This window comes from Anomaloglossus baeobatrachus, chromosome 8 (assembly GCF_048569485.1).
Source record: "Anomaloglossus baeobatrachus isolate aAnoBae1 chromosome 8, aAnoBae1.hap1, whole genome shotgun sequence".
NCBI lineage: Eukaryota > Metazoa > Chordata > Amphibia > Anura > Aromobatidae > Anomaloglossus > Anomaloglossus baeobatrachus.
In genome coordinates this window covers 41,985,567-42,011,520 of record NC_134360.1, presented here as the reverse complement: position 1 = coordinate 42,011,520, position 25,954 = coordinate 41,985,567, and the positions used below count along the sequence as shown (strand labels likewise).

The 25,954-nt window shown below is 43.9% G+C and overlaps 1 protein-coding gene across 1 annotated transcript in view; it reads left to right on the top strand.

Annotated features, from left to right (window-relative positions):
• KBTBD12 (kelch repeat and BTB domain containing 12) overlaps window positions 1-25,954 on the top strand; it is a 106,089-nt gene that overhangs the window by 6,023 nt on the left and 74,112 nt on the right. Inside the window, exons 2-3 of the mRNA XM_075321511.1 lie at window positions 18,760-19,928; window positions 23,424-23,694. Coding sequence (XP_075177626.1) covers window positions 18,859-19,928; window positions 23,424-23,694 — 1,341 coding nt within the window. The 5' untranslated portion in view covers window positions 18,760-18,858. The remainder of the gene's footprint in view (window positions 1-18,759; window positions 19,929-23,423; window positions 23,695-25,954) is intronic.

Sequence of the window (25,954 nt, the reverse complement as noted above, 5' to 3'; positions counted from 1 at the left end):
ATACTGCAAATTGCTGGATCCTGACTATACCGCATGCAAACGTATGTGAACCCTGGCATGCTGATAGACAGGATCCTGTTTGGCCAGAAACCAGCGTGGCGTGATCACAGTCTCTCTCTTTCTCGCTCTCCTCTCTTTTCTCTCTCTCTCTCTCTTTTCTCTCTCTCTTCTCTCCCTCCCTCCTCTTTTCTCTCTCCTCTCACTCTCTCTCTCCTCTCTCTCCTCTTGCTCTCCTCTCTCTCTCCTCTCTTCTTTCTCCTCTCTGCTCTCTCCTCTCTTCTCCTCTCTTCTCTCTCCTCTCTGCTATTCTCTCCTCTCTTCTCTCTGTTCTCTCCTCTCTTCTTCTCTCTGCTATTCTCTCCTCTCTTCTCCTCTCTTCTCTCTCCTCTCTTTTCCTCTCTCTCTCTCCTCTTGCTCTACTCCCTCTCTTTCCTCTCTTCTCCTCTCCTCTCTCCTCTCTTCTCTCCTCTCCCTCTTCTCTCCTCTCTTCTCTTCTCTCTTCTCTCCTCTCTTTTCTCCTCTCTTCTCTCTCTCCTCTCTTTCCTCTCTTCTCTCTCCTCTCTTCTCCTCTCCTCTCTCTCGTCTGTCTTTTGCCCCAGCTGCGTCTGAATTTCCAGTCTGTCAGTTCAGTTCCCTTCACTCCCAATCACATGACTCTTATGCCCGCCCATAATCTTCAAGTGACAGGATCCTGTAAAATAACACATGCGTTTTTCTTTGCAAAAACAGGATCCGTTTTTGCAGCAAAAAAACGTTTATGAGGCATATTAAAAAAACGTAGTGTGAAAGCAGCCTAACCCTAATCAGACTAGCATAGACTGAGTTCACATGTCCAGTAATCCTCCGTTAGAACGGATCCGTTGGCAAAAAAGTTCTGCAAACACAACTTTCTTTTCTATTTTGAAACAATTGATTTTTACAGGATCCTTTTTTTTATTATTGGAGCTTATGGAAAATGGATCCGATAACGGATTGTTATTAATCCTCTATTTGAAACTGATCCAGTAAGAAAAATTGGATCCGCTACAAATGAAATAAAAACAGATGGATAATAAGCAATTCATTTTCCATAGATTCCCATGATTAATAAACGGGTCCTGCAAAAATCAACTTTGAAAACGGAAAAGAAAGTTGTGTTTGGATAACTTTTTTTGCCAATGGATCCGTTCTAAGGCTATGTGCGCACGCTGTGGATTTACTGCGGATTTGCAAAACCTATGGGTATAAAAAAATGCTCTCCGCACACGGCGTTTTTTTTATACCTGTGGATTTACTCGCGGAATTTCCGCTGCGGAATTAATGAGCATGTCACTTCTTTTTTGCAGGTACCTGCGTTTTTTGCCATAGATCATGGTAAAAAAACGCAGGGACCAACCCGTGGAAAAACTTCGGCACAACCACGGAAAAAAAGCATCAAATTGCAGCAAAAACGTGTCAAATCGCGGTAAAAACGCATGTGCGGTTTTACAGTGGTTTTTGCCGTGGGTGCGGTATTCTGCCAGAGGGTGCGGATTTTTCTTAAGAAAAGTCAATTTTCTAGTGCGCACATAGCCTTAAAGGGGTTTCTGGTCTAAATCCACATGTCAACAGTTTTTATGTGTTGATAATCCTCACATTGTGCATTGTGCACTTTGAAGATTCTCTCGTGTCAGAACCACGAATGGTGGTAACCTGCCCGGAAGTACAGTGGGTACGAAAAGTATTCAGACCCCTTTTAAATTTTTCATTCCTTGTTTCATTGCAGCCATTTGGTAAATTCAAAAAAGTTCTTTTTTTTGCTCATTAATGTGCACTTTGCACCCCATCCCCCATCTTGACAGAAAAAAACAGAAATATAGAAATTTCTGAAAATTTATTAAACAAGAAAAACTGAAATATCACATGGTCATAAGTATTCAGACCCCTCAGTATTGAGTAGAAGCACCCTCCTTTTGAGCTAGTACAGCCATGAGTCTTCTTGGGAATAAGGCAACAAGTTTTTCACCCCTGGATTTGGGATCCTCTGCCATTCTTCCTTGCAGATCCTCTCCAGTTCCGTCAGGTTGGATGGTGAACGTTGGTGGACGCCATTTTCAGGTCTCTCCAGAGATGCTCAATTGGGTTTAGTCAAGAATGGTCACAGAGTTGTTCTGAAGACACTCCTTTGTTATTTTAGCTGTGTGCTTGGGGTCATTGTCTTGTTGGAAGATGAACCTTTGGCCAAGTTTGAGGTCCAGAGCACTCTGGAAGAGGTTTTCTTCCAGGATATCTCTGTACTTGGCCGCATTTATCTTTCCTTCAATTGCAACCAGTCGTCCTGTCCCTGCAGCTGAAAAACACCTCCATAGCATGATGCTGCCACCACCATGTTTCACTGTGGGGATTGTATTGGGCAGGTGATAGCAAGATCGCATCACAGTCGCATGACCCTCGGCTGGCACCCACTGCAGAGGGTCATTAGCATATCACTTACAATGCTCCCACATCGGAAGCGGTACACAAGTGGAAAAGAGCCCTATCACATACATCTGGTGGATTTATATCTGAGGACTATGTGTTTTTGATGCATTTTTGCAGCATTTTTTATGCATTTTTGCATAGGTTTCTCAATTGAATTCCATGGATGAAAAAAACAGGCAAAAAGCGCTGAAAGAATTGACATGCTGAAGATTATTTTCAGTGCCATTTCTGCAAGGAAAAATTACTCAACATGTGCATGACACTTCCAGATTCTCATTGACTTTGTTGGCATCAGGATTTTCTTGCAGTTTTAGGCCAAAACTGCCCTTAAAAATGCAGTAAAACATGCGATAAAAATGCACTGTGTTGTGCACACAGCCTCAATACAAGTCAATGGGCTTGTGAAAAATATTATCCATGATCTTTTTTTTTTTTTTTTTTTTTTTTACTGCAATGGGCAGGAGAAGTTTGTATTTTTTTTCCTTTTGGCATATGAGAAAAACAAATGCAACAATGATGGTAAAAACGGACACATAGACCGAAACGGATACAAATCTTGATCCCTTTTTCCGCACATCTAAGAAAACGGACGCCTGAATGAGGCCACAAATGCAGAAATTCACTGCACAGTTAGTAATATATAAATCTTCTTTATTTCCATTTAAAAGGCACAAGGCTATTTTCTTACACGACTGTAAACTGCATAATTCATAGTTATGGCGGCACAGACGTCCTTCACAGACTCATCATTGTAAAGCTCAGCGAAAATGGTATTTAATTGCCCTTCAAACAAGACTAACTGCATGGACGGCTCTTAATTAGAGTTGTAGTTTTGGTGAGTTAATCATTCCGCCTAAGGGAAAAACGAATCATTTCTGATGAACTGATCTCTATTATATTAATGACAAATGATACTGTGTCTCAGGTGTGACTGTGCGGCCCCCATAGAGGCAACTGTCAGAATGTCGGATTCATCATGTCATTGGCATAACAAAGTTACAGAACTTTCCAACATACTTTATGTTTCAATTCTTCAATGTTTTCAAGATCACTGAAAAAACAGAAAAGAAAATGTATCTTATCGGCTCTCCTCAAGTCCAAATGTATTCGGAAGGATAGCAAAGCAGGAATCAAGGCAAAAGGTGGCTACTTTGAAGAACCTAGAATATAAGACATATTTTCAGTTGTTTCACACTTTTTTGTTAAGTATCTCATTCCACATGTGATAATTCATAGTTTTGATGTCTTCAATGTGAATCTACAATTTTCAGAGTCATGAAAATAAAGAAAACTCTTTGAATGAGAAGGTGTGTCCAAACTTTTGGTCTGTACTGTATATACAGTATATGTCATAAGGAGATTATTGCAGGCAGTGCCCACTGTCATGGCACGTCAGAATCTGTGGAAACTACCCCCATCTGTTGTGCGACACGGGCAAATCGCAGACCCGTCACACATACTTACCTGCCCGGCGACGTCGCTGTGACCGGCGAACCGCCTCCTTTCTAAGGGGGCGGTCCGTGCGGCGTCACAGCGACGTCACTGAGCAGCCGCCCAATTGAAGCGGAGGGGCGGAGATGAGTGGCCGGAACATCCCGCCCACCTCCTTCCTTCCTCATAGCGGCCGGGAGGCAGGTAAGAAGAGATGTCCTCGTTCCTGCGGCGTCACACATAGCGATGTGTGCTGCCACAGGAGCGACGAACCATATCGTTACTGCTGCAGTAACGATAATCGAGAATGGACCCCCATGTCACCGATGAGCGATTTTGCACATTTTTGCAACGATGCAAAATCGCTCATCGGTGTCACACGCAACGGCATCGCTAATGCGGCCGGATGTGCGTCACAAATTCCGTGACCCCAACGACTCCGCATTAGCGATGTCGCAGCGTGTAAAACCCCCTTTAGGCAGGCTAGTGTGCCGCCCCATAGCCCCGTTACCTTCAGGTTGTCTCAGGGTCTTCAGGGACGGCGCGTCCTGGGTCCTTCTTGTCACAGGTAGGTTGACTTCTATAGGATTCGTGACGTCACTCTCGGTATTGCGGTCAGGTCGACCACCATTGCAGATTAGGGGACGCCTGGGGCTGATGTTGAGTGCAGTTAGATGTGGTAGCCTCTCGAGAGTGAGGCTGGCACCAGGGCCAGGTGTAGGTGTGTGACACCATTGGTCGCAGAAGAACTCACACGCACAGCAGGAATGTCTTTCAGGGTTTTTACTCCCTTCAGGTGGCAGGGGTGAGTAACCCGGGCGATGCTGTGATGTTCCAAGAGGGGAACCAGGCTCCTTCAGGCTGACTTAGGGGGTGGCTGCTGACTCGCCTTCCTAGCCCTCGTGTTTTGTGGTGACCCAGACTTGTAGTCCTACAGGGACCCAGGGAAGTTGCTGATGCCTGTTTTCCCCTTTTTCGGCCCGTTTGCTTGCAGCCTGGACCAGGTCACTCCGGCTGCTTGCCTCTTGTGATCTATGGGCCCTCTCGTTGCTACGTGGCTGCGGACTCTGTGGTGTTTTGGTGGAGGGTATGAAGTACCCCCACCTGCCGGTTGAGCAGGCCAACTGAATGGGACCCTGCGCTGGGGACCTGTAACCTCGTGCGGGCCTGGTCCTCGCCTTGCAGTCCCCGTACTCAGCCACCGATCTGCACTCCGGCCCTAGGTGGATTTCGGGCAGCACTACCAGGTGACCGTTCTCCCCCGCCAGCAGCCACTGCACCTGCGGTGTCTGACTAGTGACAGCCTTCAGGTTTCCTCCTTGCGACTGCTCTCCCTGAGCTTCACTAACTGACTGGCTCACTACTCCCTCCCCTCTGTGCCTGCCTCCGCAACTTAGCAACCAGACTCTCTACCACACCCCTTGAGTGGAGATGGAGGCCACACCCCCGCCTGGATTCCCCAGAGGTCCCTTCAAGGGTCAATGTGGGAGACCTGGTTACTATGCGCCTGTGTGTCCACATCCCGGTCACCCTTCTGCATTACCTGTATTGTACTGCCCCCAGCATGGGTGCAGTACTCAGTGGTGCCTGACCAGGTCAAGGGTGCCACACTAGCAAGAGTTAATCTCTGTTAGTCTGCTTGTTAGTCTCTTTGATCACATGCTGTGGGGAAGCCAATCACAGTCACTCCCCCTCCTATATACATATTGTCACAGGTTCCTTCTCTGATATCACACAATCAACAGAGTGAGAGATGAGTGAGCAATCCAAAGAACATTTATTCCAAGCAAATCAGAAAGTCCATAAAAATTAATCCACCACACGGAGGGTAAAATAGTCCAGGAACACGGATATAGTCCATTAAGGGATAAATGTCTAGGTCTTTCTGGGAAGCCTCAGCTTTTCCAACAGAGGATAAATCAGTCACAATCCTTCAGCAGTCCTTTTCCAGGGAAATTGGGGTGTTGCAACGGCTCTCTGGGGTGCTCCCTGTAGCCGCAGCTTCTAACCCCAGAGGATAAATCTTCCTGCTTCTCTTGAAGTTCTCAGACAGACTGACTAATCTCTAGGTAAAACAGAGAGTTTAGGTGGATCCCAGGTCCCCTCCTCCAGACTTAGTGACAAAAGCCCAGCAGGAGGTGATTAAACCTGCAAACAGGATTATGCACACAAGGAATACAGAATGGACAGAGCAGCACACCTAAAATACGAACCTACACAAAATTATACACAACCCCCCCATATCCCACCATCTCACATATGCTGGCTGGACTATTCCATCAATGCAAGCTTACCTATACTGGTCTGGTGAGGTGTTGTGATCCAGACTTAATATTAGTTGTTGTTCATTATTTCTGTGGTGAGGACCTTTGTTGTCTTTTTATTGCTGCCTTTCTGCTCTTGTTTTTCTCCTTAGTGTCCTTCTGTTTATTCCTGTGTGTTTGAGTTTTGCTTTCCCCTCTCTGTCTTAATCATCACACTCCTGTCCCTTCCTTCCATGGAGGGGTAACAGATTCAATCTGGTAAGGAGACTAGTAAGGCACAGGACTCCGGCATCTCCACCATCAGGGGTAATCCGGAGGTCAGGCATAGCCTAGGGTCCCCTAGTATGAGGGACAGTATAGGAGCCTCTGTCCCTCGCTATCCTGCACTCACATCATGACAATATGGCTGATTAAAAACTAGTGATTTTGAAATGCATCATCTATGTGTTTTTAATATTTTTTGTTCACCTTTCACTTTTCTTTTTTTTTACACCATATTTTTAGAATATTTTCAATAAATGTGAATTTGTAATTTAATTTATTATGGGATTCCTTTGATTGATCACTGCTTGCAGTCGTTGACTGGGATAAAAAAAATGCTAGAGATCTAATATTTCTCACAGCTGAGGGTTTGTTACATTTGTATGCTTTATATATATATATATATATATATATATATATATATATACATATATATATATATATATATATATATATATATACATATATATATCTCCTTAGCAGCAGTTTGATACTATGTATCCATATGGAATTCAAGCCTTTTTAGGTCACAGATTTCCTGGACTGGTCCGTTATCTATGAGATGCATTAGATAGATAGCCTCTAAATGTGAATAAGCATGTTTCCATTTCACCATTTTTATTTTTGCCAGTTTTAGACTGTTTTTGATTTGTGCCAAATTGTTCTTTTGACTTTCACCTTTTGGTTTAAGCCTATTTTATCTGTGGAAGCAAGTACGGTAATTCAGGGCAGCAGACGGGAGCTCGAGCGCCCCTGTAATTTATTACTGAAAACTGTATGTAGCGTATATTTGGAGATTTATATATATGCAATTCCATAGTTATGTTATCCTTTATTGAATAGTGGCTACAAGATGACTGTAAGGGGTTAACCAGGCATTTGGGGTGCTCTAAATTGGACAGTAGGGGTCACCATGCTGAGTTTTTGGCTCCCCCTCAATGTAACACCCTAATATGATATTTCTTCTATGCCGACTTCCAGAATATCTACCTGATTCCCCCCCAAAGGACATTTTTTTAATACTGGTGACTTGTAATGGGGTCTTTGGTCCCCATCAGGCACCGTGACCTAGGAGCAGCTGCTACCTCTCAATTCTCTAAAGCAGGGGTGGGCAATTAATTTTCACAAGGGGCCACATGAGAGACCAGAGGGCCAAACCAATAGGCTGAAATTAATATTCAAGAGTAATTATAATTATTTTAGATTAATATTAATTGTATCACTTATTATTGAGCAGAATTAAGTATGCTGACGTGTTCCATATGAATATATGTATGTATGAAAATATATATATATATATATATATATATATATATATATATATAATATATGTATGAATATATGAGTATATATATGAATATATGTATGAGCCCACACACTGCTGCATTATGTACAGCATGAGCCCCACATAGCTAACATGGTATAAAGAGGGGTTATATGGGGGCTAAGGCTATGTTCACACGTTGCGTACTAGCCCTGCAGATATTTCTGCAGCGATCTGAAGAGCACATGTGCGCTTTAGATCGCTGCAGAAATGTCCGTAGTGAGCGCCGATTCCATGCGCTCTGCCTGCAGCTTCTGCCATAGACAGAGCAGGAGCTGCCGGCAAAGCGCAGGAAAGAAGTGACATGTCACTTCTTTTTGCGCAGCGCTTCGGCAGTAGCCGAAGCGCTGCGCTCTTAGACGCCACGTGCGCACGGCCCCTGCACAATCTCCATAGACTGTGCAGGGGCCGCAGGACGCATGCAGTTACGCTGCGCTACAAAGCGCAGCGTAACTGCATGTTTTTACGCAACGTGCGCACATAGCCTTACACTGTATATAAATATGGTATGTAGTGGCCTAGCCACTCTATATAGAGTATGAGCCCGCATATAGTCCCTCAAAATACATTATGAGCCCACACACACAGCCCCACTATATACAACACGAGCCCCCACATAGATAACATTGTATATAGAGGGTCTATGTGGGGTCTCACATTGTATATAGAGGGGCTATATGGTGGCTTTCACTGTATATAAAGAGGCTATGTGAAGGCATAGCCACTGTATATACAGTATGAGCCCCCATGTAGCCCCTCTGTAAACAGTATGAGCCCCCGTATAGCCATTCTATATACAATATGAACTCCACATAGCTTCATATATACATTATGAACCCTACATAGCCTCCTATATATAATATGTGCTCCACATAGCATCCTATATACAGCATGAGCCCCCAGATAGCCTCCTATATACAGCATAAGCCCCCACATAGCCTCCTATATAAAGTGTGAGCCCCACATAGCCTCCTATATACTTTATGAGCACGCACATATCCTCCTATATATAGAATTAGCCTCACATAGCCTCCTATATACAGCATGAGCCCCCACATAGCCTCGTATATACAACATGAGCCCCCACATAGCCACCTATATACAGCATGAGCCCTTACATAATCTATATACAACATGAGCCCCCACATAGCTAACATTGAATATAGAGGGGCTATCTGGGGTCTCACATTGTATATAGCATAAGCCCCACATAGCCTTCTATATAAAGTGTGAGCCCCACATAGCCACCTATAAACTTTGAGCGCCCACATAGCCTCCTATATATAGCATTAGCCTCACATAGCCTCCTACTGTATATACATCATGAGTCTCATAGCGCCTCCTATACAAAGTGAGAGCCCCACATAGCCTCCTGTATACAGCATGAGCCCCCACATAGCCACCTGTATACAGCATGAGCCCCCACATAGCCTCCTCTATACAGTATAAGCCCCCACATAGCCTCCTATATACAGCATGAGCCCCCACATAGCCTCCTATATACAGTATGAGCCCCCACATAGCCTCGTATATACAACATGAGCCCCCACATAGCCACCTATATATAGCATGAGCCCTTACATAATCTATATACAACATGAGCCCCCACATAGCTAACATTGAATATAGAGGGGCTATCTGGGGTCTCACATTGTATATAGCATAAGCCCCACATAGCCTTCTATATAAAGTGTGAGCCCCACATAGCCACCTATAAACTTTGAGCGCCCACATAGCCTCCTATATATAGCATTAGCCTCACATAGCCTCCTACTGTATATACATCATGAGTCTCATAGCGCCTCCTATACAAAGTGAGAGCCCCACATAGCCTCCTATATACAGCATGAGCCCCCACATAGCCTCCTATATACAGCATGAGCCCCCACATAGCCTCCTATATACAGCATAAGCCCTCACATAGCCTCCTATATACAGCATGAGCCCTCACATAGCCTCCTATATACAGCATAAGCCCTCACATAGCCTCCTATATACAGCATGAGCCCTCACATAGCCTCCTATATACAGCATGAGCCCTCACATAGCCTCCTATATACAGCATGAGCCCCCACATATCCTCCTATATACAGCATGAGCCCCCACATATCCTCCTCTACACAGTGTAAGCCCCCACATAGCCTCCTATATACAGCATGAGCCCCCACATAGCCTCCTATATACAGCATGAGCCCTCACATAGCCTCCTATATACAGCATGAGCCCTTACATAATCTATATACAATATGAGTTCTACATAGCCTTCTATATAGAGTGTAAGCCCACACATAGCCTCCTATATACATAATGAGCCCCCTCATAGCCTCCTATATACATATTGAGCCCCCTCATAGCCTTCTATATACATTAGCCCTCACATACCCTCCTATATACATTATAAGCCCCCACACAGCCTCCTATATAAAGTATGAGCCCCACATAACCTCCTATATATAGTATTAGCCTCACATAGCTTCCTATATACACTATGAGTCCCATAGAGCCTCCTATATAAAGTGTAAGCCCCACACAGCCTCCTATATACATTATGAGCCCCACTTAGCCTCAGCAGGAGGTGGGGGAGAGCATGGTGTGGCCCGTGGGCCACTAGCCCTTTGGCTGTCTCGGTCCGTGGGTCAGACTGGAACAGTGACAGGGCCGGATATGGCCAGTAGGCCACACTTTACCCAGCCCTGCTCTAAAGGACACAGCGAAATCCTCCTACATTGGATGGCTGAGGCTGTAGTAAGGGATCTGCCTGTCCTGTCAACAAATATGTTGTGTAATCAGAAACTGGATTTCCAGATGGACCTGTTTTGTGTAAGGTGACTCCTGAAAAGCCTCATTCCATAATTAGACATTTCTAACCCATCATTTGTATAGAGCCACGTGACGCCACACAGTGCACTGCTTCTGCCATGTTCCCTTTCTAGAATATTTTGTTAAAAGGTTTTATTAAAAAAATAAAAAAAAATTAAAGCAGATCTGTAACCAGATTACACATCACAAACCAAATTAATTATTAAATAGTTTTTATACTTGGGGAGGCTGGTGTACTTACTGTGAAAATACATGTCAAAATAACGGTATAAACCTTCATGATTCTTTCAATGTCTAAAACAAATATGTTATGAGTTCAGCTCTGGCTTATACAGCCATTCTAAGTTGGATTTTCTGAGTAAGTACACCAGTCACAGGAGGTCTAAGAGATCAAAGTATACAGTCTGTATTCTAATGTGAAATCTGGCAACAAATTCATTTGAATAATAATGACCTATCCTAAGAATAGGTAACTAATATCAGATTGGTAGGATAAGTCATCTGACAACCCTCGCAATCAACCGATTGAAAAGGCAGCGGCATATAAGCATTACCTTTTAAATAAATTCTCTTTACCTGCCACTAGGTGGAGCTAAAGGCAGACAGATTTGTACAGCTGCCAGTGAGTTCACTACCAGCTGTATGATCCCAGATGCAGGGAGCTCCCCCTAGTGGTAACTTCAAGCATACAGAATTTTATTACAGAAAGGGAATCTGTCATCAGGTTTTGCTCTCCCATCTGAGAGCAGCATAATGTAGAGACAGAGACTATGATTCCAGCGATGTGTCACTTACTGAGCTATTTGCTGTCATTTTGATAAAATCAATGCTTTCTCTGTTGCAGATCTAGCAGTTATACAGAGCTCAGGAATGAGATGGACTACCTGGTAGTCCTGTAATGATAATCTTCTGCTGATTAAACAGTGATTGTATCAAAACTACACTAAGCGGCCCAGTAAGTGAAACATCGCTGGAATCAGGATCTCTGCCCCTACATTATTGTAACGCCTGCCTGGATCAACAGACTCAGGGGGGATGTAATGGACAGACTAGAGGGAAGCCACTCACCAAGCAGGACCCCAAGAACTCTGAAACCCTTTAACCCCTGAACAGGGATTTGGAATTACACAGGACCCTGGAGATCACTACCTGTGGAAGGCTGCAGTCCGATGAGAGTAGTCGTCAGGCAGGGTCAAACCAGGAATAGCAGAACAGGGACAGAATCGGCAGACAAGGACGTAATCAGAAAACGTAGCAGAGGTCAAATCCGGATCGGGCAGCGAGGTACAAAAACAGCAGGCAGAAGGGGGGTCAGAAAACACGCAGAAGTCAGCACACCAGAATAACTAAACAGAACAGGAGCCAGGAAATCAGAACTATCTCTGGCAATGGTCATGTGACATGAGGGGGAATAAGAAGGGTGTGGTGTCTTCCCATTGGCTGTAGCTGAACGCTGGCAACTTCAGCTGGAAGACACACGCCACCCACAGTCAGCCAGCGGTACTGCAGATCCCAAGATAACCCAGCCCAGTGGATGATCGGAGCCTGCGCCCACCAGAGCCACTGGCACCGACTCCTCTCCCATCACCAGCACCATCCACAGCAGGAACATGGCGTCGCCTGCCGATCGGAGCAGAAGTCGCTGGAGCAGACTCCGGCGGTGACATAGCAATTATGCTGCTATCAGATTAGGTGGCAAAAACCTGGTGACAGATTCCCTTTAAAGGGGCTTTCTGGGATCAGATATTGATAGCCCATCCTAAGTATTTCACTAACATGAATTCAAGGTTAACAACCTCTTCTAATTAAAGCTTGGCTATTGTATACCAAAATATTGTAATATGCATTGTATTTCAGTTCCTCTTCCTTTACAAGATCTCCCCTTGCCATTACTGGATTAGAGCATTCTTGCTTACCTGTTAGATCTAATACTGAGGGTTTTCTAAAATGGTATTGTCATGAAGTGACTGAGGGATAGCGAGGAACAAGGGGCTCCTATGCTGTCCCTCTTGCTAGGGGTTCTTAGACTATCCCTGTCCTCCGGATTAGCCCTAATGGTGGAGATGCCGGAGTTTTGTGCCTTACTACATTCCTAAGTAAAGCTAATCTGTTCTTCTCTACCCCCAGGGAATGAAGGGGCAGGAGCATGATGGAAACACAGATAAGACAGACAGGGATAACAGAAACTCAGACACACTGCACACTCTCAGGAATAAACAGTAAGGGCCGCTTTACACGCTACGATATCGCTAGCAATTGTTTGCGATGTCGAGCGCGATAGCACCCACCCCCGTCATTGTAACGATATGTGGTGATAGCTGCCATAGCGAACATTATCGCTACGACAGCGTCACACGCACATACCTGCTCTGCGATGTCGCTGTGACCGAAGAAACTGCCTCCTTTCTAAGGGGGCGGTTCGTTCAGCATCACAGAAACGTCACAGCAGCGTCACTGAACCGCCACCCAATAGAAAAGGAGGGGAGGAGATGAGCGGCCGGAATAGGCCGCCCACCTCCTTCCTTCCTCCTTTTCCGGTGGACGCAGGTAAGGAGATGTTTGTCGTTCCAGCGGTGTCACACACAGCGATGTTTGCTGCCGCAGGAACGACAAACAACATCGTTATTGCAGCAGCAACGATAATTGGGAAGAGGGGGGCATGTCATCGATGAGCGATTTTGCACGTTTTTGCGACGATTCAAAATTGCTCATAGGAGTCACACACAACGACATCGCTAATGCGGCCGGATGTGCGTCACAAATTCCGTGACCCCAACGAGATCGCTTTAGCGATATCATAGCGTGTAAAGCCACCTTTAGAAACAAGATTATTTCCATACACAGACAGGAAGCAGAGATCTTATAAATGATAATGAATTGGAACACAAAGTATTGGTGAAACTGGAAGAAATTTTGATCATACGACAACTAAAGTGGTTTACCACCATCAATATTGATGACCCATGCAGTAGACAGGTGATAAATGCATAATCAGTGGGGTCCAACTGCTGGGACGCCCATCCATCATAATAACGGGGGTCTGGTGTCTCCTGTGTGCAACTTCATTCACTTTCAATGAGCAGTTGTCAACATATTCCCATGAAAGTGAATGGTACAGTGATTACGCATCATTACTACATTTACAAAAAACATTGGGACCCCCTTTTTGGGAATAATGGCAGTTTGAAGGATGCGATAGGTGATAACTGTTTATGGGATAACCCCTTTAAGCTTTATGTAATTATATTCTGAAAGTTCCTTTAAAAAATAAGTTCACACACATCTGATGTTTGATCAAAGCTGAACCTATTGTCACACTAGGTACGGGGAAGTACCACCACCCATAGGGTGACAGGGAAGGGAAACCCTGTGTCTGGGAAAGGGGAGATGGTGACAGGGAAGGGAAACTCTGGGAAAGGGATAGATGGTGACCCCTGACCAAACCATCAGCTGGCCCCTGGCTTCCCTGACCACCCTAGATAGGTTCTGCACTTATGCGCTGAGCAGGATTCCTGGCCATGACTGACCCCAAACTGGGCCTAAAGGCCACGTCACACTAAGCAACATCGCTAGCAACATCGCTGCTAAGGAACGACTTTTGTGACGTAGCAGCGATGTTGCTAGTGATGTCGCTGTGTGTGACATCCAGCAACAACCCGGCCCCTGCTGTGAGGTTGTTGGTTGTTGCTGAATGTCCTGGGCCATTTTTTAGTTGTTGCTCTCCCGCTGTGAAGCGCACATCGCTGTGTGTGACAGCGACAGAGCAACAACTAAATGTGCAGGCAGCAGGAGCCGGCTTCTGCGGACGCTGGTAACCACAGTAAACATCGGGTAACCAAGAAGCCCTTAGCTTGGTTACCCGTTATTTACCTTTGTTACCAGCATCCGCCGCTCTCAGCTGCCAGCGCCGGCTCCTGCTCTCTGCACACATAGCCAGACTACACATCGGGTAATTAACCCCATGTGTACTGTGGCTAGGCGTGCAGGGAACAGGAGCCGGCACTGACAGTGTGAGAGCGGCGGACGCTGGTAACGAAGGTAAATATCGGGTAACCAAGGTAAGGGCTTCTTGGTTACCCGATGTTTACCGTAGTTACCAGCGTCCGCAGAAGCCGGCTCCTGCTGCCTGCACACGTAGCAGAGTACACATCGGGTAATTAACCCGATGTGTACTGTGGCTAGGTGTGCAGGGAGCCAGTGCTAAGCGGTGTGCGCTGGTAACCAAGGTAAATATCGGGTTGGTTACCTGATATTTACCTTAGTTACCAAGCGCAGTATCGCTTCTACGCGGCGCTGGGGGCTGGTCACTGGTTGCTGGTGAGATCTGCCTGTGTGACAGCTCACCAGCAACCCATGTAGCGACGCTCCAGCGATCTCTGCCAGGTCAGGTTGCTGGTGGGATCGCTGGAGCGTCGCTTAGTGTGACATCTCTCCAGCGACCTCCTAGCAACTTACCAGCGATCCCTATCAGGTTGTATCGTTGTTGGGATCGCAGGTAAGTTGTTTAGTGTGACTGGGCCTTAAGGTAGGGAACGGATGGGGTGAGCACTTAGTCAAACCCACTAAGCTCTAAAGAAGACACAGGGAGCACAAACAGCGGGAAGTAAACAAATAACTGATCTTCAGGATGATTCTGGGAGAAAACGTTTCTTCAGATGAATACCAGCCGGCTGCTTGCATCCAAGGCCTGTATAGGAATATAACTCTATCACCAGCAAACACCAAGGGGAAATGTTGGTATTTAAGGACACAACGGGAAGTGATGATGATTAACAGCGTAAAGGTGAGGATATCCGCAGGGTCCTAAACAAACGGGATTAACCCCAAGCAGAGAAGATACATAGGATACCATTTAGACCACAGCAGGAAGAATAGAAGGTCAGGGAGCAGTTTGTGTAGGCAAACACTGCGACCTTCCACAGCCAGACACCACAGGACTGTCTGTCAGCCGTTACACCTATGGACTCTGTTGTGCCCACCTAAAAGCCACCATAATTGCAATTTATGGTGCTAATATAATTGAGTTCTGTCCCTTTGACTCCAAGAAACTGGATTTATAACTGGTCATATAGCAGGAGTGTCACGCGACACCTCTAGTCTCACCCAACTGATTGGCAGAAAAGATAAAAGCTAAAAAGTAACTTTCTTTGTTTACTTTTCTATTTACCATTTTAGTAGAAATTTTCCTTCCACATCAGTATTATCTGCGACTGCACATTGCCATCCTTTTATCTCAATAGGGAGATAGGATGACTGCAGAGCCTCATTAAAAGCAAAGTATTAATTTATTTTTGAAATATAAGTGCAACGTTATAGCAATTAGAACATAAAAACAAAGAGTAAAAGAAACATCTCATGTGCGATCCGCCCGGGTGCACTGTCAAAAAGTGAAAAAATAATCATCTCTCGTGAGAATTAGTTAAGAGGTGAAAACTGTGATGGGTTTATTAGCCGGCTGCCATATGTTATTGCAGATTTCTGAGCATTAAAAAGATAATTGTTAGGTCAGGCAAAGATACATAGATAAATCTGAGAAGAAGAAAACCTTCTGTACATGGACAATTTACTTTTGAGGGATGGATATGAGATGGACAGACAGATAAATGGAGGTCTGAAAGTTTTTTCAACAGATAGATGGATGGAAGATAGATAGATAGATAGATAGATAAAAGGATAGATAGATAGATAAAAGGATAGATAGATAGATAGATAGATAGATAGAGGGATAGATAGATAATAGATAGATAGATAAATGGATAAAAGGATAGATAGATAAAAGGATAGATAGATAGATAGATAGATAAAAAGCATAGATCGATGGGTACATAACAGGATAGCTGGATAAATGGATGGATGATAGAGAGATAAAAGTATAGATGGACAGATGGATGGATAGATAGATGGATTTATAGATAAAAGGATAGATGGATGGATAGATAAAAGGATAGATGGATGGATGGATAGATAAAAGGATAGATGGATGGATGGATGGATGGATGGAGGGATGGATGGATGGATAGATAGATAGATAAAAGGATTGATGGATAAAATGAAAGATGAATGGATAGATAGATAAAAGGATAGGTGGATGAATGGGTAGATAGATGGATAGCTAGATAAAAGATAGATGGATAAAAGGAAATATGGATGGGAAGATAACAGGATAGATGGATAAATAGATGGATGGATGGATAGATAGAGGGACAGATAGATAGCTAAAAGAATAGATGGATAGCTAGAGGGATAGATAGATAGATAGATAGATAAAATGATAGATAGATTGGTTGATAGATAGATAGATAGATAGATAGATAGATAGATAGATAGATAGATAGATAGATAAAAGAATAGATAGATAGATACAGTCACTGACAGAAGTTCTGTCGCTTATCCATGTTATGTAAATAAAAGCTTATAACCTGACTGTAAATTCATCCATTGGTTTCATAAATTACTCTTTTTAAAGCTGAAACTCTCCCAAATTTGGTTTAGGTTATGAAAATAAAGTTGCTGCAAAGCTGAAATATTGATCATTTATTGAACACAGAAAGGTCAGATTTTGACAAGACAAAAGTTTTGTCGCCCACAGAAAGTAATGTGAAATTTAAACAAATAATTAACTTCTAATACAAAGATATGTTGCATAACATTGGTGAATGAAGTTGTGGTGCTATTAGAGCCATATTTAATATTTTGTGTGACTTCCATGAGCTTGAAGGACTGCATCCATGCGGTTCAACGATGATTCATACAATTTATTGATGAAGTCATCAGGAATAGCAAAGAATGCAGTCTTACATCTCCCTGAGTTCATCTAGATTCTTTGGTTTTGTCTTCTAAGCTTCCTTTTTCATCCTACCCCAAACATGCTCAATGATGTTCATGTCTGGTGACTGGGCTGGCCAGTCCTTGAGCACCTTGATCTTCTTTGCCAGGAAGAACTTTTTTGTAGAGATGGATGTATGAGATGGAGCACCATCCTGCTGCAGAATTTGACCCCTTTTATGATTGGGAATGTAAGAGGTAGCTAATACTTCTTGATATTTTAGGCTATTGATATTGCCTTCCACCTTGCAAATGTTTTGCACACTCCCATACTGAATGTAACCCCAGACCATGATCTTTCCACCACCAAACTTAATTGTTTTCTGGATCCATACGGGCTCCAGTAGGTCTCCTGCAGGATTTGCGGTGGCTGTGGTGTAATTCAACTTAAGATTCATCAGAGAAATCCACCTTCTGCCACTTTTCCAGCGTCCATCTGTTTAGCAGGCTGTGGGACTTGGCAAATGCCACATTTTTTTTATTTGCCTTTTGTTTAGTGCTGGCTTCTAGGCACTGATTCGACCATGGAGGCCATTTCGAGACAGAATCCTACACTGTTCTAGTTGACACAGGGACTTGAGGTGACCAGGCCTGTTGGAGCTCTGCTGCAGTGGAAGAGGGGCTGGCTTTGAATTGTCTAACCAACAAACTTTCCTCTTGAGCAGTTGTCTTGTGGGGTCTGCCGGACCTGGACTTGCCAAAAACATCTCCAGTCTCTTCAAATCTTTTTTTAATTCTTTGCACTTGACGCTGAAACACATTAAAAGGTGCCAGCCACCTCTGCAGTGGATCTGGTCTTCAGCCTATCAATAATCAAGGCTTTGGTCGCAGGGTGGATTTTTTTGGCATGTTGTCAGAGGTCAAGTTGCAGTTCCACTGAACGTCTGGGGTGCTGGGTTTCTTTTTATACACACCCACTAATTAACCGATCATTTAGTGAGCACAGGTGAGGATGTAAACTAGGATTGGGTGCATTATATGGCAAGGCGACAAAACTTTTGTCTTGCAAAAATCTGATCTTTCTTTGCTCATTAAATGATCTATATTTCAACTTTGCAGCAACTTTATTTTCATAACCTAAACCAAATTTGGGAGGGTTTCAGCTTTCAAAAGAGTAATTTATAAAACCAATGGATGAATTTAAAGTCAGGTTATAAGCTTTTATTTGCATAACATAGATAAGCGACATAACTTCTGTCAGGGACTGTAGATAGATAGATAAAAGAATAGATGGATAGATAGAGTAGATGATAGATCATTTTTCGGATCTTACAATTTGATCCACAGATGAGAAAGCAAAAATAATCAATATTTTTCAATATTTTAATGTCTCTAAACATGCTGACATTCACCTCATTATAAAGGTCGTTCTTACATGTTTATTCCTGTTTCCAGTTCACAACTCCGGATTTTCTCCTGGAACAAATAATCTGAACAGAACGTAACCTTTTCCCTGTGATACGTGATTATCCTGGTTGCCCATTGCTTTTCATCATGGAGACGAACTTTGATATGAAAAGTAAACATCAACACAGTCATAAACTATTGGAACATATCAACGGGATGCGCGCCTCAGCAGAGCTGGTTGATATAGTCCTGGTTGCTGAGGGACAGAAGTTTCCATGTCATCGGGTGGTGTTGGCCTCATTCAGTCCATATTTCAGGGCCATGTTCACCTGTGGCTTGGTGGAATGTAACCAAACAGAAGTGACTCTCCATGACATCACCGCTGGAAGTGTCTCCATCATCTTGGAGTACATGTACACGTCACAACTCTACATCAACAACCTAACTGTCCAAGGAGTGGCCACCGCCGCTTATTTCATGCAGATGGATGATATCTTCAAGATGTGCCAGACATACATGGTGGACCATATGGATGCATCCAACTGTATTGGGATCTTCTACTTTTCCAAACAAATAAGTGCAGATGACTTAGAAGAAAAGTCCAAGAAATACTTATATCAACACTTTAGTGAGGTTGGCCTTCACGAGGAGATTCTAGAAGTTGACTTTGACCAATTGATGGCCATGATAATTTCTGATGACCTCAACGTTTCTCGTGAAGAGAGCATCCTAGACCTAGTTCTAAGATGGGTGAACTATGACAAGAACCTAAGATCTCAACACCTTATTGACCTCTTGAAAAAAGTCAGGTTATTACTTATCAGCCCATCTTTCCTTCGAGAAGCTAGGAAAAGGAACACCATCCTCTTGTGTAATGCCCAGTGCTACGACATGGTTGAACAGGCTCTGGAAACTATTGAGAAGTCTACTCAAGTGTCTCTAAGTCTCCGCTATGGAATGGAAACCACAAGTCTTCTCCTTTGCCTTGGCAATAATGCATCGGGCATCAGGTCGAAATATGGAAGTTATGGAGATGCCAGTTTTTGCTTTGCTCCTATGACGGGGAGAATTTGTTACATGCCATCTCCAAAGCAAGGAGAGGTGCTGGGCTCAGTGATAATGGGCGTGGTGACCGAAAACAATGATATTATATTGGCTGGTGAAGCAACAGCTGTGAGGTTGTCCAGGCAGAAGAACAGTCGTATCGAGATCTGCAGGTCAGTACAATGCAATGTTTTCCAATGTGATGGTTGGTATAATTTTGCTTAGTTTAAAGACTCCAGCGCTGCTCCAATCCTCTTCTCACTCATGTAACCGAAATTCCCAGGAATCGCACTGAGGTTTATGTGCGAGTTCGAATCGCTTTACATTTTAAGTCTATGGAATTATGATCAGCTGCTCCATGAACTTGTATTGTGAAGGCGACTTCTGACTCACACATGAACCCCAGTGTGATCCGGTATAATTTTGGTTACATGAGTGAGAAGGGGATTGGAGCAGCGCTGGAAACTGGGGAAGACGGCGATTGGTGACTATATTACCACACAAACACTACATTACATCCACATATAGATAGAGTTAAGGAATAAAACATGTTATGGTAGTACTTTTCTAAAGTTTGTTTTCATTCATAAACATCTAACCTTACTACGATAATCCCCAACCACACACCTTAACCTCTAATCTATCTTCTACTCTACACATTGACCCTACCAACACCCTAACAAAACCACCCAACCTTCTACACTGATATTACCCTGAGCTCATCCAGCTCCCGCATCCCTCACAGTAGTGAGACCCAGAGCTTCAATTACTAATGTAATTGAAGTCAAAGTTTTTTTGACAGAAATCACACTGAGGTAATATACCAAGATCCTGGGGTTCCTACCCTACTCTCATCCAAATTAGCTCTTCTGTGTGGGTCTACTCAGAGAAGTCACCATATGGATACCTGCTCTTCATAGCTGATTACTAGATCACCAATCTGGAAGACAGCCATGAGCTGCACATCATAGGCCCATGAGCCACATGTGATTCCCGAGCTTTACATTGGGGACCACTGGCCTAATCCTAATTACACTATACATTGATCTTATCCCCTTAATCATAACCCTACTCTCACCCACTAACCTTATACCCTGACCCCACCCTAGTGCCCTAACTCTAATCAAACTCAACCCTATAACTCAACCCTACCTAACTTCTTACCCTGATCCTACCTTAACCATATACCCCAACACACTAATCGTATAGTCTAATCCAGAGATCTCCAACTTTTCTGACCTTGAGAGCCACATTCAGGTGTCAGAGAAGGTTGCGAGCCTCATCCAGCTCCCACATCCCTCACAGTAATGACACGCAGAGCAACATTTACCAGAGTAATTGAATTCAAACTTTTTCGACAGAAATCACACTGAGGTAATATACCAAGATCCTGGGGTTCCCACCCTGCTCCCATCCAGATTAGGTCTTCTGTGAGGGGGTATAGTCAGAGAAGTCACCATCTGGAGACTTGCTCCTCATAGCTGATTGCTAGACCACCATGCTGGAAGACAGCCATAAGCCACACATCTTAGGCCCATGAGCCACATGTGATTCCCGAGCTACATGTTGGGGACCACTGGCCTAATCCTACTTAATCATAACCCTAGTCTCACCTGCTAAACTTATACCATGACCCTACCCTAGTGCCCTAGGTCTAATCAAACCCAACCTTATAACTCAACCCTACCTAACACTATACCCTGACCCCACCTTTAATGTATCACTTTAAACCATGCAGACTTACCCTAACTTTATACCTTTACCCTACCCTACTCCAAAATCTACCCCTTTCCAATTCTTATGAATCTTCCTGGGCCCCCCTCTCTAGATCAACAAAAGAAATTAGACTTTGCATCGGAGGGTGACTTGGCCCCATTCTCCGTAACAAGATGAAAAGTGAGCGACCATGGAATGAGTACACAAACCTCACGTCATTGTCCCTCTTGGTAAATTCCAGCTTTCACATTAATTAGGGCTGATTATCACTAGATGTGTAAATTTGAGGAGAGCGAGGACGGTGAGTTACGGATATTGGATGAATGAATGAGACGTTTCCGAGCAGGACACATGGGAGCAATGAACGAGCAGAAATGCAGCATTAAAGAGGCAAGTTCTGAGAACGCTCAGCTCTAAAAATAAAAGGCACAATGATAAAACCCTAAAGGAATTGGCTGCTTTCTTATTAATTTTTTTGCTTTACTCTCAAAATAGGCTAAAGGCAATTATTTTCCCACCTTCTTTTCTTCCTTTTGGTTTTGTTTTGTCAGGATCCATCTGATCTTCTCCTCAGCTTAATTTAAAGACCAGGAAGAAGTTTGACCTAAATATTCCATTACTTCCTAGTGACAAACAATATGTTCTCTATCACTGCTTCCAACATTGATACCATCACTGCTTTCTTTATAGTCACCATCATTGCTTGTAATAAGGCTGGCACCATTGTATCCAATATAGACTTCATGACGGCTTCCATTAGGGTCAACATCATTATTTCTAATATGATGGTCATGGTTGCAGTATGCTTACCATTGCTACGTCCATTATCGTTACTGTCCTTATTTCTAATATACTCATAAATGATTGATGCCATCATGGTGGTCATGATTGCTTGCAATATGGTTACAGTTACAGCTTTCATTATGGTCACCATCACGGTTTACATTATGGTCACCATCACAGCTTCCAATATCGTCACCATCACGGCTTCCAATATGGTCACCATCACGGCTTACATTATGGTCACCATCACGGCTTCCATTATGGTCACCACCACAGCTTCCAGTATGGTTACTGTCATTGCTTTCATTATGGTCATCATAATGGCTTCCAATATGGTCACCATCACAGCTTTCATTATTGTCACCATCACAACTTCCAGTATGGTTACATCATGGCTTCCAATATGGTCACCATCACAGCTTCCTCCATGGTCACAGTCACGGCTTACATTATGGTCACACCATCTTAGCGTCTATTATGGTCACTATCACAACTTCCATCATGGACACCATCACAGCTTCCATTATGGTCACCATCACAGCTTCCTCCATGGTCACAGTCACGGCTTTCATTATAGTCACCATCACAGGTTTCATTATGGTCACCATCATACGGTCACAGTCACGGCTTACATTATGGTCATCATCACAGCTTCAACTATGGTCACCATCACAGCTTCTATTATGGTCACCATCACAGCTTGAATTATGGTCACCATCACAGCTTACGTTATGGTCACACCATCACAGCTTGTATTATGGTCACCATCACACCTTCCAGTTTGGTTACCGTCATGGCTTTCATTAGGGTCATCATTATGTCTTCCAATATGGTCACAGTCACGGCACCATCGCAGCTTTCATTATGGTCACCATCACGGCTTCCATCATGGTCACAGTCATGGCTTACATTATGGTCACCAACACAGCTTCCAATATTCCATTAAAGCCTGCAATAAGGCTACCATCATTGTTTCCAATGTGACTACCCCTGTAGCACCCAGATGAGCTGTCAACCCAGGTTCCCAAGTAGCATATCTGCATAAATTATGCTGCAAAGAATCCATCCAGGATTATGAGAAAGTTGGGTAAAACATTTACGTCAGTATGTGTGAGATGCATGCACTTTGATGAAGATGGTAAAATCTCTTGCAAATGTTTTATCACCAGGTATCACAACCGAGGTAACTACTGCTGGGAGAAGCTGTGCACCGCTGAGTACCGGGAGCTGTATGCATTGGGCACTGTTCACAATGATCTTTACATTATTGGCGGCCAAATGAAGCTGAAAAACCATTATGTCGTTACCAACTGTGTGGAAAAATACTTGCCGGATACGGACACCTGGAGGAGCGTGGCCCCGCTGCCCCTTCCTTTGGCCTGTCATGCCGTGGTCACGCTCAACAATAAGCTGTATGTGATGGGTGGCTGGACACTACAGGTTAGTAGGAGCTAATATGTGTTATACCTCTTCTTTCCTGCAGGGGAGCTGCAGGAAAGAACGTTGCAGCTATGACACCACTGATTGGCCGCATTTAAGGATTTAGTATTTTTGTAGGGGTCTTCTGAATATATTACCCAGACCCCAGCCTCATATATTCTCCCGGTGATAGTGTGAGGCCATCTACAGAGTTGGTGAGATGATTTGTTTAAGGTGACAGAGCCCATAAATCATAGCCGGTGAACTTCAGACCTATATGCAAACAATGCAATGTATAGCCTGAACTAACATATATATAAATCACTACAGTAAAAGAAAGCCGCTCTGGAGGACGCTCAATGCTTCATTCGTGACAGCTGAGGTGCAGCGGCTGAAAATAGAATTTTCCTTGTATATTATCGTATATATACAGTATGTGGTCATTATAAATCTACATATATGGCCGGATATAGCATAACTACATATAAATTAACATATCAGTCGCCATGATCAGTGACTCCAGCTAATCTGCATTGTGCATTGGAGTCTAAGATAGTCTAAAATCCATCTTCTGTCTTCCCTTCTCCTTGCTTTATGCTGAAGCTCATCTTCTCTGAACTAGCTACTGTGTAGAAGCACAAGCCCACCATTAAAGGAGTTTTCCACTTTTTGTCACACAGAGTTTTGCCCAAACTTAACCAACTGTCATGGCGGTGTTGGGTGCTGTTCAGATTGCAGATTATGACACTCCGCCCAATGGTAGTCTGGGATCAACATAGGCAGACTCGGGTGTCGACCTGCTGTGTGCTGATTCATAGGCAGGCTAGCAAGAGTTAATTTCATCTGGTCTGCTTGCTCCTTTGCTCACATGTTGTGGGGAGACCTATCAACATCTGCTCCTCTCCTATTTATGTTGGTTGAATCCTTCCACCCATGCCAGCTATAGCTTATTCTATATTGGTCTGTGAGGTGTGATGTTCCAGATTTCCTGGTGACAGTTGTGTTCTTTGCTCGGTGCAGATGTGGAGTTTACCCCCTGTTGTTTTGTACTTCCTTCCTGCTCTTGTTTCTCCCCCTGAATCCCTTATTGTCTATTGTTATTATTATCCTTCCACCCATGCTAGCTATAGTTTTTTCTATGTTGGTCCGTGAGGTGTGGTGTCCCAGACTTACTGGAGAAAGTTTTGTTTATTGTTTTGTGCGGTTGTGGAGTTTACCCCTGTTGTTTTGTAGCTTCCTTCCTGCTCTTGTTTTTCCTCCTGAACTGCTTACTGTCTTTACCTTTCTGTATGCGTGCTGTGTGACAGAGTTTTGATATTCCTTTGTCTGTCTTTATCTGTGGGTTTGATCACACTCCTGTTCCGTCAGGAATTAGATCAGGACTGGTCAGGAGCAGGGCCAGGAAGGAGACTCAGGCCTCTCCACCATCAGGAGTATCCCTGGGTTAACGGATAACATAGGGTCCCCTAGCTTGAGTGACAGCATGGAAGCCCTGGTTCCCTGCTATTCCATAGTCATCGAGATACTTTCGCAAAATAGCTACATAGCTGTATAAGGCAAAAACACAAATAGTACTCATCCCACCAGGTCCAGCGAATAACTACAGCGCTGATCACCACTGCGGTCAGTCACTGAGTTCACCAGCTCTGTTGATGCAGATCGTGAGACCTGATGAGCTCAGTGATTGGCTGCAGCAATGATGTACGATGTAGTTTTGACGCCAATGCTGCAGCCATATCACAGAAATGGTAGGAGCTACGGGGAGGCAGCACTGGACCAGACGAGGGCCAGGACTATCTGCGTATGTTGCAATGGTTTATGGACCACTTTTGTAAAAGTGAAAAACCTCTTTAAGGCAGTAGATGGAGAACTGAGCATAAAATCCAAACTAACAAATCAATAAACCAAGAGAGATAAGAAAAGGAAGAGAAAAAGTAATTTCTGAATATAGAATGAGGGGAATGGGTCTCAATATGAGGGGGGGTATTAGGGACTCGTGGTAAATTGGGCCATAACTCCAGCCAAGGAGGTTATATGCGGTGTGGGGTGGTATGTAAATGGAGGGGTCTGGTCTGTGTTTGAACAATCTTTTGGGGTCTTGTTTGTCCTGTACATTGGGAACATGTCGCAAAATAGTATATATCTCGCAGTACATAGCTGGCAATACCGTAAAGGGATAAAGGCGCAGTATAGCTTGATGACGCAAGAGGCTCATTGGTCAGAAAATGCTGGGAGCAATGGTGGACACAGAGAGGAGAGGGCCCCTGTGCAAAAACAATAC